The sequence below is a fragment of the Thunnus albacares genome, chromosome 6 (genome assembly GCF_914725855.1).
Source record: "Thunnus albacares chromosome 6, fThuAlb1.1, whole genome shotgun sequence".
Classification (NCBI taxonomy): domain Eukaryota; kingdom Metazoa; phylum Chordata; class Actinopteri; order Scombriformes; family Scombridae; genus Thunnus; species Thunnus albacares.
The window spans coordinates 2,703,523-2,716,410 of NC_058111.1; the positions used below are offsets into that span (position 1 = coordinate 2,703,523).

The window sequence follows — 12,888 nt, forward strand, 5'->3', positions numbered from 1 at the left end:
ATAATACAATCAGAAGTATAATGCATCATAGTTCTGGAGACAAAGATACATACCAAGAGCCGGGGTCTGCTTGAGGTTTCTACCCGTTAAAAGGGAGTTTTTCCCTTACCGCTGTCGCCAAGTGCTTGCTCATGGGGGAATTGTTGGGTCTCTGTATATTAAAGAGTACGGTCTTGACCTGCTCTATGTGAAAAGTGCCTTGAGATGACTTCTGTTGTGATATGGCGCTATATAAATAAAAATTGATTGATTGATACCACCTAGCTATCTTTTCTTTATCTGAAAGGTTGGCACTTAACCAGTCCCTTAAATACTGCTCGTACAGAATTGAAGACATCTGTTACTAACCTTACAGGTCAGCAACCAACCCTCAGATAGAAACATAAGTCAAAAATTCAGCTAACCAAGGAACAGACTTTCTTCACGACCATATATGACAATACATAAGCATGCACCAAGTAGCATCACAAAATAACATTACTACCATATTAAATTAAGGACAAACCACACTATCCTCTAAAGCTTTTCAGTTTTACACATAAACATCTACATAACTACAGTTATCTTATCACTGGCTCAAGTAAGGGTGTAACAGAATAAACTTAACTGTTAGACACACAACTGCCTCATCTTACACAGCAAAGAACTAAGTTTAGAATAGACATAGCACAGAAGAATTTAGAACATGTGTGAAACACAAACTAACACTAAACTGAACTTAAACACTGTCTGAAACATGTATGATATATTGAAGAAATACATCAAATGATAACCTGTTATTCAGTTTTCTTTTACAGTAACAAGATGTTTTAAAAATCAGAAACATGATTTGCAACTTTCTCCTTCAGACAAATTTCCTCCAATCCTGCCAGAGTCCAGTATTTCACTGGATTGCCCGACGCTGCCACTGTTCTGTTTTTGGAAGTGCTTCTTTCTGAATTTGAGCTACAATATCATTCTGATTGAACTGTCAAAATTATGCCCCTAATTGATCAATTTTTCCTGAACTTAATGAAATTTAAACAGCCAAGAACCAAACATCACTGCCAGACTGCTTCCAGTCCTTTCCAAACTGTAGGATAGTGCTTGACTGCACCGAGGTTGTTGTCTCTAACAAAAAAGAGAGGCTTTACACACAGAGTTATTTGTGCAGCCTGTACAAAGGACAGACCACACTGAAGGCTCTAACTGGTGTTGCTTCCAATGGAGTAATTGCCTTCACCAGTGACCTGTGCGGTGGGAGTTCCTCAGACAAGGCAATAACAGCTGACTGTGGACTTCGCCAACATCTAAAACCAGGTGATATGGTTATGGCAGACAAGGGCTACACAATACAGGACATTTTGCCAGAGAGTTCTGCTGGACATCTCGTCTTTCCTTGTAAACGCACAGTTCCCCTAGGAGGATGTGAACAATAACAGACTAATCTCCAGTGCAGGGATACAGATGGAGTTTTCCATTCAGAGGCTGAAATTATTTAGCATATTGCACCACATCCCACACCAGTTCAGAAAAAACATCAACAAGATATTGAAAGTATGTGTGTGTCTTACAAATTTACAAGCACCTTGTCAGTGTGGGTGAGTGGAGCAGGTGGACCCAAATGCAGAGACGGCAGGCGGGGACAATACGATGCAGATATTTTTTTTAATGAAAAAGCAAAAAGTCATCAGAGCAAACCAGAACGCAGGAGACACAGGAACATCGAACAAAAGCAGGACAGAAGCAGGACAAAAGCAGACAACTCGACAAAGACCGAACTGAAAACTGGACTATAAATACACAGGGAGTGAATGCAAATGAAAGACAGGAGAGGGAAACGAGACACAGATGAGACACATGAAATAATCAAACACAGGAAGTAAAGTGACCAGACACAAGGAGGAAATATTACAAAATAAAACAGGAACTAAAGTAAACAAACAGGTGACACAAAAAACACAGGAGGATCACACAAGGGAACAGAGAAAACCAAAACCAGGAAACAAATGCAACACAAATGAAAGAGCCCCTCAAAAAGTCCAACTAAAAACAGAAAAAGTCTGAGGGCATCAGAAGGATAACAAAAACCAAGGAAGTCAAAAGAACAAAAACACAAAGAGTCCAAAAAACAGAAAAAGTCCCGGTAGGACGTGGCACACCTATTCTCCACAAAATTGATTGTCAATGTGTGTTAAAAATGTGGAGGACAGTTTCCCAGTGGCCATGAGTCAACTGCAGTTAAACCAGGGAAACCAGAGACTGTATGCTGTCATGAGGAGATTAAGGATATGTTACATGTGTTTTATTTTTCATACTGACATGAAATGAAGTCCACTGAGATAAATGCATATTCTTGTAAACTGAAAAAGTCTTCCCATCCTCCTGTTCTTTTAACTGATTTCTACCTGTTTGTTTTGCAGAAAACTTTTACTAAAAAGTAATACCAGATAAAAAATGTTACTCTTCTTTATATCAAGAAATCTTTACCTGTCAAAAAACATGTTACTGTGTTAAGTGCCAAAAACTTAATTTATTATAACTGTCCAAATCAATTCAAAGGACATGCAGAGTAAGTGCACGTGCAGATGTTGATCTTTACATACTATTCATATTGTGACCCTTCACAGTTTAATCTCTATACAAAATTTCAGAATCTCAAATCATTCATGAATACCTCATCGCTCATTAGGTTCTTTATCCCACGATCAAGGCCTCCGTTTTCTTTGTATTGCTCTTTATGCAGAGTAAACCTATTCACATTGAACTCTACCAGCTTCCAGTGTATTTTTTTGAGTCTTTCTCTTGTAAGTTTTGAGTTTAATACTAAGTTGTGGGTGACCTGAAGATTTATTGGCTCATCTGAAGATTTCCCACGACAGTCCTATGTTACATAAAACAGGAGAACATAACAATGTAACATAACTTTGTTATATTATCCATTGTGTCAAATCTTCATCTGAAAAGTAAAGCTGTTAAATAAATGTAGTGGAGTAGAAAGTACAATATTTCCCTCCATTCAGGAGATTTCCTGCTCTACCAGATAAACTGGTACACATTCTTCAACCAAACACCCAACAAACATGGTTGGGTCCAAAACCCAAGGGGTCTTACAAACGGATCCATTGTAACCGCTGCACAAATGTAATACAATCCTAGACATTTATGGATTTTACATCTCAGAAGGAGTTCACCATTAATCATTTCATTCATTGTAAAACTTCATTTGTTATATAAAGGCCAGAATGTCCCAGTTGCAAAGTTTTTTACATTGTAAGAACTAAAAGACATTTACAGGACAGACTAGCTTAACTATGCCATTCACACAGGGAATGTAAACTATCCTATGGCTAGACACTATTTATCCACATTACATGCCTTTGGCATTGACCACATCCCTTCTTCCATACAAAAAGGTGACAGACAAAGGAAACTTAACCAACGGGAAGCCTTTTGGATTGACAAACTACAGGCTACTGAACATCCAGGCCTTAATGAGGACCTAGATTTGACTGCTTTTTTGTAAACATCTTTTTGTCTAGTTTTATACAACTATTGCCAATGTTTGTATTGTGTTGTTGCTCTTTAATTCAGCTTTGATGAACATTGTGGACCAGAACGAAGCCATCTGCTGGAGTTTTTTGTATATGTCTACACCTTCTCTATGCCACAACACCATATTCAAGTGGGAGATTTCTATTGGTGGAACACCACGAGAAAAAGGGCAGGTGTTCTGTTTGACTCCCTGACGAAGGCTCAATGCCGAAACACGTCAGAGCTTTGTTTTAAAAGTCTATGTGACCATGCCATGACAATAAAGGCATTTTAATTGTTCTAAACGAGAGTGCCTTGGAGTTTTCTTGTATTTTTGTGCCTACAATATTTCCCTCTAAAATGTAGTGGAGTGGAAATATAAAGTAGCATGAAATGGAAATACTCAAGTAAAGTACAAGTACCTCAAAATTGAACTTAAGCACAGTTCATGAGTAAATGTACTTAGTTACTTTCCAGCACTGTATTGGACTCTCAGCGGTATGTGAGGGCTAACTTACAACTGCGACACACTGTTTGGAAGGAAACACTCCTTATAAAATGTTTTCAGAGTGTCAGTGTCAACAGCCCACGTTGGATCTTTGAGCACTGGCAGGATGACAAGGTCAAGAGTTCATACAATTAACTCCGGTCAAGTGTAGGTTGTATTGGATCTGATGCAAGTAATCATGAGGTTGTTTTAGTCTCAGGGAAGCAGTCTTTTCATCCAACTCCAGAAAAAAGTCCCTACTCTCTGCTGCCTGTAGGATGGTCTTGGCTCTGGCTGACCATGGACATTTCACCTCAATGATGCAGTCATCAGACAGAAAGAGAGGCGCTTAATGTATTGCTGCTTTGCCATCTGCTCATGGAGGATTCCCCAATCACATGCCTTGAAAAAACAAAAAAAACATACCACTTATAACAGTGGTCACCAAACCTGCTCCTGGAGGGCTATTGCCCTGCATGTTTGATGTATCTACCTACTCTAACACACCTGATTCTAATTATTATTATGTTCAGTTTTTCGCAATAATTAGTTTGTTTTAATGGTTTGAAACCTGTTTTGAACTTGCGAAAATTAGCATTAGCATTATCATAGTTAACCATAGACTGTAAATGCACCATGCTAACCAAGCTAGCAGCTAGCATTAGGGTCAGCTCCACCCACTCATCCAAATATGGTCACTTCTGTCTCCAAAAATCCAAGATGGTGATGATCAAAATTCAAACTCAAGGCTTCAAAGTGGGAGTCCACAAACCAATGGGTGATGTCACCGTGGCTACATCAATTATTTTTTACAGTCTATGGTCATATGTTATGTGTTTTTAATGCTGTAGCACTTCATTCACTGTGAATGAAAAGTGCAGTACATTAAATGCATTATTATTATTATTATTATTATTATTATCTTCTAATGGTTATGATTAACAGGAGAAATTATTACAGCAATAAAAGCATGTTTCAATGTTCATTTGGGCTCCTGACTGTTGTTTTAGACAGACTTGAAACATGCACCAAACAAATATTGGGCAGCATATCACCAGAAAGCACAGACTCACTCCCCCCTTATGCATACGCCAGAAAAGTTTCTAGCTTCCAGGTTTTCTTCTAGGGATGAAACACCAACTGAATATCTGCCATGAATAAAGCCATGACCATTCCTTCAGAAGGAATCCTCTTAGCTCAGAGTACAAGCTGTTACCATCTGGCTTACATTTGAGTGCCTCTATAGCCAAAAAAAAACAGTTGCAAAACTTCCTTCATCCATCTCCATTCAAGCCTTTAGTGCTGTTGGCAGGAAGAGGAACTGCTGCTGTTGTTGTTTAGCCCACTACTTCAGTGTTGATGACAATGATGATGATGATGATGATGATGATGATACAGAGACTGTGACAATTATTAATATTGAGGGGCAGTACATTATATTTGTATGGATGATTTGCATGGAATGCCGATGTCTTAGAGGGTTATGGTGGATACCTACTTGTCCACGTAAACTGTTGTATGTTTCTGTGGCATATTTATGTTCTGCCATGTGTTTTTATGCTTGCTGCACTACCAATTGCCCACTTGGCACAAATAAAACTTGAACTTTGAAATGCTTTTTGGGCTGCAGGGGTATTTTTCCAATTGGAAGCAAGGCTGAGGGGTGGCACCATATCCAGCTCTCATAATGCATTCATGCTCGGGGCAGTGCCCCTTTTCTTGCTCTGATGTTAGACTGAGCGCTACAGTCACCCTTGAAGTACAAAGTGGTATTACAAGACAGGACAGGCTGGGCGTAGCTGGTTAGCATGCTGATGTCAGTTGTAGGGTTGCAATGGATCATAGTTGACCCGTGATCCATACTTAATTTAATACACAGCTGAATTCTAGTATTTCATGGCACCGTCATATTAGCATAGTCCATATTAGTAAATTTACTAAAACAACACCCTGTCCTCTGAGTTTCACAGTGCAGGGTGTTCCTCAAAGCAGATATGATCTCTAAATGTTTTAAAGCCATGGAAACACTGAGGAGGGGGACGTTCTGATGTCAACAAGATAATATTCTGAAGCAATCTTACCTAATCAGAGGACACAGAGTGCAGTCTCGCCAGCAACAACTTATTTTTTATAATCACCAACACAAAAAGACTCCAGTGAAAGTTTGACATGTTTGTTTACACATGTGCACAAACAGTTGAAATGAACAAATGAACTAGAAAATAAATGACAGTGTTTCCCCTAGGTTGACTGCTTTGTGGTAGCAGTGGGATGCTGGTACTGAGCAAAACTCGGGAGAGACTCAGCAACTAGACATTTCTCCATTCTCTGTTTAGGAGCGACTGCAATCGACACTAAACTGTGAAACTGAATAGCTGGTGCTCCTTAAAAGGTCAGTCCACCTTAAGTGAACCTGGTCTGGTTAGGCTAACTCATTATGGCTAACTTTGGGGCTAACCCCCTTCACTTTTCCAGCACTTAGGGAAACAACAGATGACACTTTTCTTGATCTTGAGAGCCTGCAGCATTTATTAAATGACACACTGTCATCTGTACTGTACATTTACTCCCAGATTGACAAATTACTGCTCATATTTTCCTCTGCTTCGCTCACATTCACCGTCGCTTTTCTGCAACTCGCACTTGCTCGTTTTATATCACACATTTATAGGGGAAACGCTGAATTAGAAACTGAGAACAGACATGTAAATATGTTTTAAAATAAAAATTTACAAAGAAAATGACAAGATTAAAGAAAAAATGCCAACCAATCAGTTAAATCAGTACAGTGGCAGAGCAGTGCTGCTTTCCAACTGACCTTCAACATCAACAAGAAATACACAATCATTTCTAGTTATTTTTATTAGTATAAATAATATTGATAAGTTATAATTAGTAGCATCATGTGGAGCTTGTTATCACAACTTCCCAGAGCCCTACGGTGACGTCCAACGTCCAGAGAGGCAGAAGTGACTTTAACAAATGCACCATTATGAAAGATGTTGCTGATCAGTTTTCTGCACATTGAGCAGCTGTTTCAGCTCTACAAGCAGCCTACATTTATCATGATCACAAATTAAATATATGAGCATCAGATCTGAAAAAGCAAAGCTGCTCCAGGAGTTGCTGGTTAAAGTCCCCCGTCCACTCAAAAACATGTTTTTCTGCATGTTTGAGCTTCTCTGTGCAGAATATGTACCTGTTTGTTTTCACATTCATCTGCTGGAAGTGGAAAGTTTCTCCGGGGTTCATTGAAAATGTGGATTTTAGGGGCGGGCTCACCAGCAGGATTTGTGACATCACATATGGTTTGGAGCCAATCCTGGTCCAATATTCAGCTTACATGTGTGATGTGGAAACTTGCTCCAGTGCACAAACACTGAGAATGGACTTTACAGGCAGGAAAACTTCAGAAATGAACAATATTTGCACATTCAGAGATTCTTAAATTTTATCAGAGAGAAGATGCTGCTTTTAAAGTGGTAATTATACTTTTTTGTGGAAAAACCATATGAGATATTGTTGTTCCAAGCAGAGTATTTATGTCCGGAGGGGATCTTTAAACCATAAATCCACCGTTATTAAAGTTAAAAGTGTTCCTCACTCCTCATCGTCACTGCGTGTTGCAGCATCTCTGCCTCTGCGCATGCTCACTGGTCTCGTAGACACTCCCGGGGTGTTTGTCGTGTTTATTGATCACCAGTCTGCGAGTCTGTGCCTCAGCTCTCGGGCTTGTCCTTGTTGGGGCCCATGAACTCCACGCCGTCTACCGGGATGTCCTTCTCCCTGATGGCCTTCTGCACGCAGCGCTGGTACCTCCGGAAGCTCTCGGTGCACGGGTCTCCGCTCCGGTCCCCCTTCAGGAACTTCTCCGCGAACCAGCGGTTGAAGCACTGGTCGTACTCCCGCTTCAGGTCGGTGCAAGCCTCTCCGACGCTGTTCATGTCCGACAGACAACTCCTGTACTCCGCGGAGAAACGATTTATGGACGATATTCACTGTTTTCACAGACAGACGCACACTCCGTGACTCTCCTTGAACCGCGCGATGCGATTGGCTGGTTTCAGTGCGCCGTTTACGTACGGGCGTCACGACGCATCAAAGATAGTGTCTTAAGAAGAGGAATCACTCAGTGATCGCAGATGAATCTCAAACTCGATTATGTTTTTTTCTGAACTTCGTGGTTTATGTTTGATGCTGAAAAAAACTCGAGATGGAAAAATAACAGCAAAGACAGCACGGGCTCCAAAGCTGTGTTTTCTAATTAATATTATTGTTAAACATTATATTTATTCTGCTAGATAGATAGATAGATAGATAGATAGATAGATAGATAGATAGATAGATAGATAGATAAAACATACAAAACAAAATAATCAAAAAGATGAAACTCCCCAAAGTACAGTTTGGTCAAAATGTGTTTTGAGTTTTTTAATTTTAAATTTTAATGAATAAATAAATACATTTTATGAATGGATTAGTTGATTGATTATTTTTATACAGATTCAGCACCTGACTTTTGTCGAAATGTTGCTTGTAAATATTGATATAAGTTAAAATAAAAGAAGTACCTATGTGAGAGCATCAACAAGAAATACATAATAATTACTAATTGCTTTTATTATCATAAACAGCATTGATTAGTTATTATTAGTAGCATCATTATGTGGAGCTTTTGGAGGAAAATAATGAATATAAATATAATGTAATTTAATGTAAACAAATGTAGATAATGTAACATGTCTCAGACCTTGCCACTCTTTCTTTATTTTAGTTAACTTAATTTTTTAAATTTATTATTATTATTATTATTATTTTTAATGACTGGGTGAACTGCACGAGAAATCAAATGTACATGTTCCCTGTGCCTGTGCAAATGGCAATAAAGTCTCTTAGATCTTAAAATGTAGTCACAAAATAAGAAATCTGCAATTTACAAAAGGTAGAGGTGGAGTAAGACCTCTGCACCGTTGACCTACTCGCTATCCGAATCCGCGCGAGATTTCGGAAATCTCGCGGTTTTCAAAGAAGACGTCAGAGATATTGGAGTAATCGAAACAAGCTGATATTTACTCCTATTTCACAGCTAGAAAGATATAAACCGAGGCAGGAGTTAAAAATAGGTAAGTGACACCGACGGAACCCATCAGGTAGTATTCAATTGTAGCTGTTGTGGATATTTGGAGCGTAACATCCATGCTAACATTAGCTCGCTGTGCTAGGCCTCACTGACTGTTAGCGTTAGCTTTAGCTTGTGAAACTGCGTTTGATTCAAACTTTAGTGATGTGCTTTTTCTCTCTCGGCGCTGCTGCAGTCACTTCGGAGCTACACGATGTCTGACAGCGACGACAGCGACTTTTCTGACAACCAGAGTGAGCGTAGCAGCGATGGAGAGGCAGAGGAAGTGGAGGAGAATGAGGTAAGCTAATCGCCAGCTAGCCGTGTTAACCGCCACCGTGCTCAACAACGCGATGAAAGCAGGTAAACACTGTCAGGATGACCGTTAACCAGGTGTTTTACAGCCGTGGAAAGTAACTAAATACATTCATTGAAGTACTGTAGTTAGGCACAATATAGATGTACTTGTATCTCACTTGAGTATTTCCATGTGATGCTACTTTATTCTTCCACTCCACTACATTTCAGAGGGAAATATTGTACTTTCTACTCCACTACATTTATTTAACAGCTTTAGTTACTTTTCAGATGAAGATTTGACACAATGGATAATATAACAAGCTTTTAAAATACAACACATTGTTAAAGATGAAACCAGTGGTTTCCAACCTTTTTGGCTTTTGACGTCCTACAAAAAGCAGTGTGTAGTCGGGGTCACATTTCACATGTCTATGAGTTGTTAACAGCTCCACCAAATAGTGATTTTTCCCTCTAAACTTCTCACATGCTTTCATTTCAATAAATGTTCAAATGATCCGATTTGTGTATCAGAACTTTGTTTTTTCTTCTTTCCTCTCCCATTAATCATCTCACCACCCCTCAGATTTATCTGCTGACCCTTTGGAGGGGCCCGACCCCTAGGTTGGGAACCACTGGACTAAACTAGCTAACTGTATATAAAGTAGTGTAAACTAGCTCCACCTCCAGCAGCTACAACAGTAACATGCTGCTCTAACACTGATGCTTCACTATTAATAATCTAATGATGTCATATATAATAATATATCAGTCAGAGGGACCAAACCACTACTTTTACTGCAATACTTTAACTACATCAAGCTCATAATACTTATGTACTTTTACTGCAATACTTTAACTACATCAAGCTCATAATACTTATGTACTTTTACTGCAATACTTTAACTACATCAAGCTCATAATACTTATGTACTTTTACTGCAATACTTTAACTACATCAATCTCATAATACTTATGTACTTTTACTGCAATACTTTAACTACATCAAGCTCATAATATTTATGTAAGCTACTTTTACTTAAAGTATAATTTCACCCCCAGGTCTGAGCTTAACTCCATCCACCGCATAATTTTGTAAAATGCTAAAAAGAGACATAAAATAATTCAGTGTTTATTGTATGCAAAAAAAAAATGTATTAGGACAGTCAATCTTAGCTTTGTTCTTCTGCTGTCAGTGATAGTTACAGTCTCTGTGGTCTATATACTGTTTGTTAGAGAGATGTGTTTAATGCTCTAAGGTGACAGCGAAGTATAACAGAAATTGAGGGTAAAAAAGAAGAAAGCAGGAGAAATGTGTTAAAAGCACAACACCGTCTCTCTCCCTGACCAGGAGGAGGGAAACAGCCCAGTGGGAAGTGACAAGGTAGCAGAAGAGGAGGGCGAGGACCTGGAGGATGAGGAGGAGTACGACGAAGAGGAGGAAGAGGACGACGACGACCGTCCCAGGAAGAAGCCGCGACACGGAGGGTTCATCCTCGACGAAGCCGGTACGAACAGACCGCTCTTCTTCTGTTTCTGCTTCATCTTGTTGATCCTTCTTTGAACTCGTTATATTTTCTTTTCCGTCAGACTTCTGTTGCTTTTCCGGCAGATGAAAGGAGCTTCGACGCAGGTTGAAAACTCTTGTCTCTGATTCATCTGTCTCTCTCCTCTCTGTCTGTAGATGTGGACGATGAGTACGAGGATGAGGAAGATCAGTGGGAGGATGGAGCTGAGGATATTCTGGAGAAAGGTGAGGATCTTTAAACTTTTCAGAGGGAATGAAGAGAGCTGTATTATGTGGGTCAAAAGTCAAGTTAAATACAATCCAAACTGTCGTGAGATGACGGCTTTTTGGGTTTTTGGAAATTCTTAAAACTGTGCTGACAGACGTGTATGAGCAGTTACTATGTTACACAGCATGGTGGTGATGCTTGACTGGATGAAAAACGGCTTTATAACACCGCAGTATAAGGAATCCTTTCAGATGACTCACTGAATTAAGTTAAATATGACTAAAAATTAAAAGATGAGCTTTTGTTTTGTGACAGGAACAGTAGCTTCAACGTGAACAGCAGATGTGAAATGTTGATTTAACAGCTGGAATCTTACAGCAGCTGGATCATGACAGAGTGGTGCCTCTCCCACTAACAGTCTCTGCTCGAGTTCAGACATAGAAGAAACATTAACAACAGCCAAACAGTTTCATTTTTCATTTTCTGAGACATGCTTAATACCGCCGACCGTTTTCAGAGGAAACCGTGAACACAGAGCAGCAGCTGTCCCGTCTACACCAGCAGGTTTATTTTGTTTAGCCACAAGTAGCCTGTAAGAGCCCAGTATATCTGGTTTCATATTCAAATTTCTCTGCCTTTTTTTAAAAACGTATAACTGTTAAAACCCAGCAGATTAAGTTCTTGCACACTAGAAATCAACCAATTATATTAGGAAAAATTCATTAATTTCCAAAATATGAATCTATGAGAAACTGAGCTGCATTTAAAGGGGCCATATTATATAAAAAAAAAAAAAACTCATCTTTTCAGTACTTGTTCATATCTGTATATTTGGGTCTCTGATGTGCCCACTAACACACAAACTGTGAAATAAGAGCACCCAGTCGGTGTGGTGTGGACCGACTTGCTCTGTACTCTTGTGATCCAACAAGACATTCAGATTTGATGCCCCTTCTTATGTCACTTGGGGCTCCATGTCTCTATCTGAGTCTCCACACCCACTAAATTTCCGGAGGTCCGCCATCTTTTTTTTTGCTGTCTCATCTTCTGGAGGAATTGATACTTGATTCTTCTCTGATCCAGAGCTGTTTATCAGCAGGAGGGGTTTATTATTATTTTTTTTTATATATACTTTTTGGGATTAAGTGGATTTATCTTGAATTTCACTTCTCAGCTTAACTGGAGCTAAGCTAAAGCTTAGAGTCACACATAACCTCAGCTGCTGTCATTAGTAAAATAAACATCTTAAATGCTGGTGAGTTTATATGATTTTGAGTTCGGGTGGAGCAGCTACGATGTTAGCATAGCCCTGATGGATCTGAACTCCATTAAAAAAAAAAAAACAAGCATTGTAAAAGTTGTTTGCTAGTCGTCTTGCGGACAGATCTGACAAAGCAAGACTTTTTACAAGTCAGCATCATGATGTAGTTATTTCGATATCCGTTTGATCTGTTTATTGTAATTAAATCACAGCAAAATCGAAGTTAATTTGGGGTTAGTTGAGGCTGAGCTTCAGTAACATCACTGTGCTGGTTGGTGCCTGCTGTTGCTCGCTGGCTGTTTGGTGGCGAATAAACACAAATGATCCCTCGTTTAAAATCACGCAAGTAACAAGAGGCATTCGGTGTGTTTGCTGCACCGCCGCCATCCGTGTTTCTCCCAGGTTCTCGCTCGGTAGTCGCCATAACGACTGGCACAGCCTGCAGAAGAGAGAAGGGGGGGTGAGGTGGCTCTCA

At 39.5% G+C, this 12,888-nt stretch overlaps 2 protein-coding genes across 2 annotated transcripts in view; one reads left to right on the top strand and one right to left on the bottom strand.

Moving 5' to 3' along the window:
- Positions 1-6,100: 6,100 nt before the first annotated feature.
- Positions 6,101-8,070, bottom strand: triap1 (TP53 regulated inhibitor of apoptosis 1). The gene has a single exon (XM_044355197.1). The coding sequence runs from the start codon at positions 7,942-7,944 to the stop codon at positions 7,720-7,722; it is 225 nt and encodes a 74-aa protein (XP_044211132.1). The 5' UTR covers positions 7,945-8,070; the 3' UTR covers positions 6,101-7,719.
- A 916-nt stretch (positions 8,071-8,986) lies between these two features.
- Positions 8,987-12,888, top strand: part of supt5h (SPT5 homolog, DSIF elongation factor subunit) — a 42,108-nt gene continuing 38,206 nt past the window's right edge. Inside the window, exons 1-4 of the mRNA XM_044353583.1 lie at positions 8,987-9,123; positions 9,316-9,420; positions 10,768-10,924; positions 11,101-11,169. Of these exons, the coding sequence (XP_044209518.1) occupies positions 9,334-9,420; positions 10,768-10,924; positions 11,101-11,169 (313 nt within the window). The 5' untranslated portion in view covers positions 8,987-9,123; positions 9,316-9,333. The remainder of the gene's footprint in view (positions 9,124-9,315; positions 9,421-10,767; positions 10,925-11,100; positions 11,170-12,888) is intronic.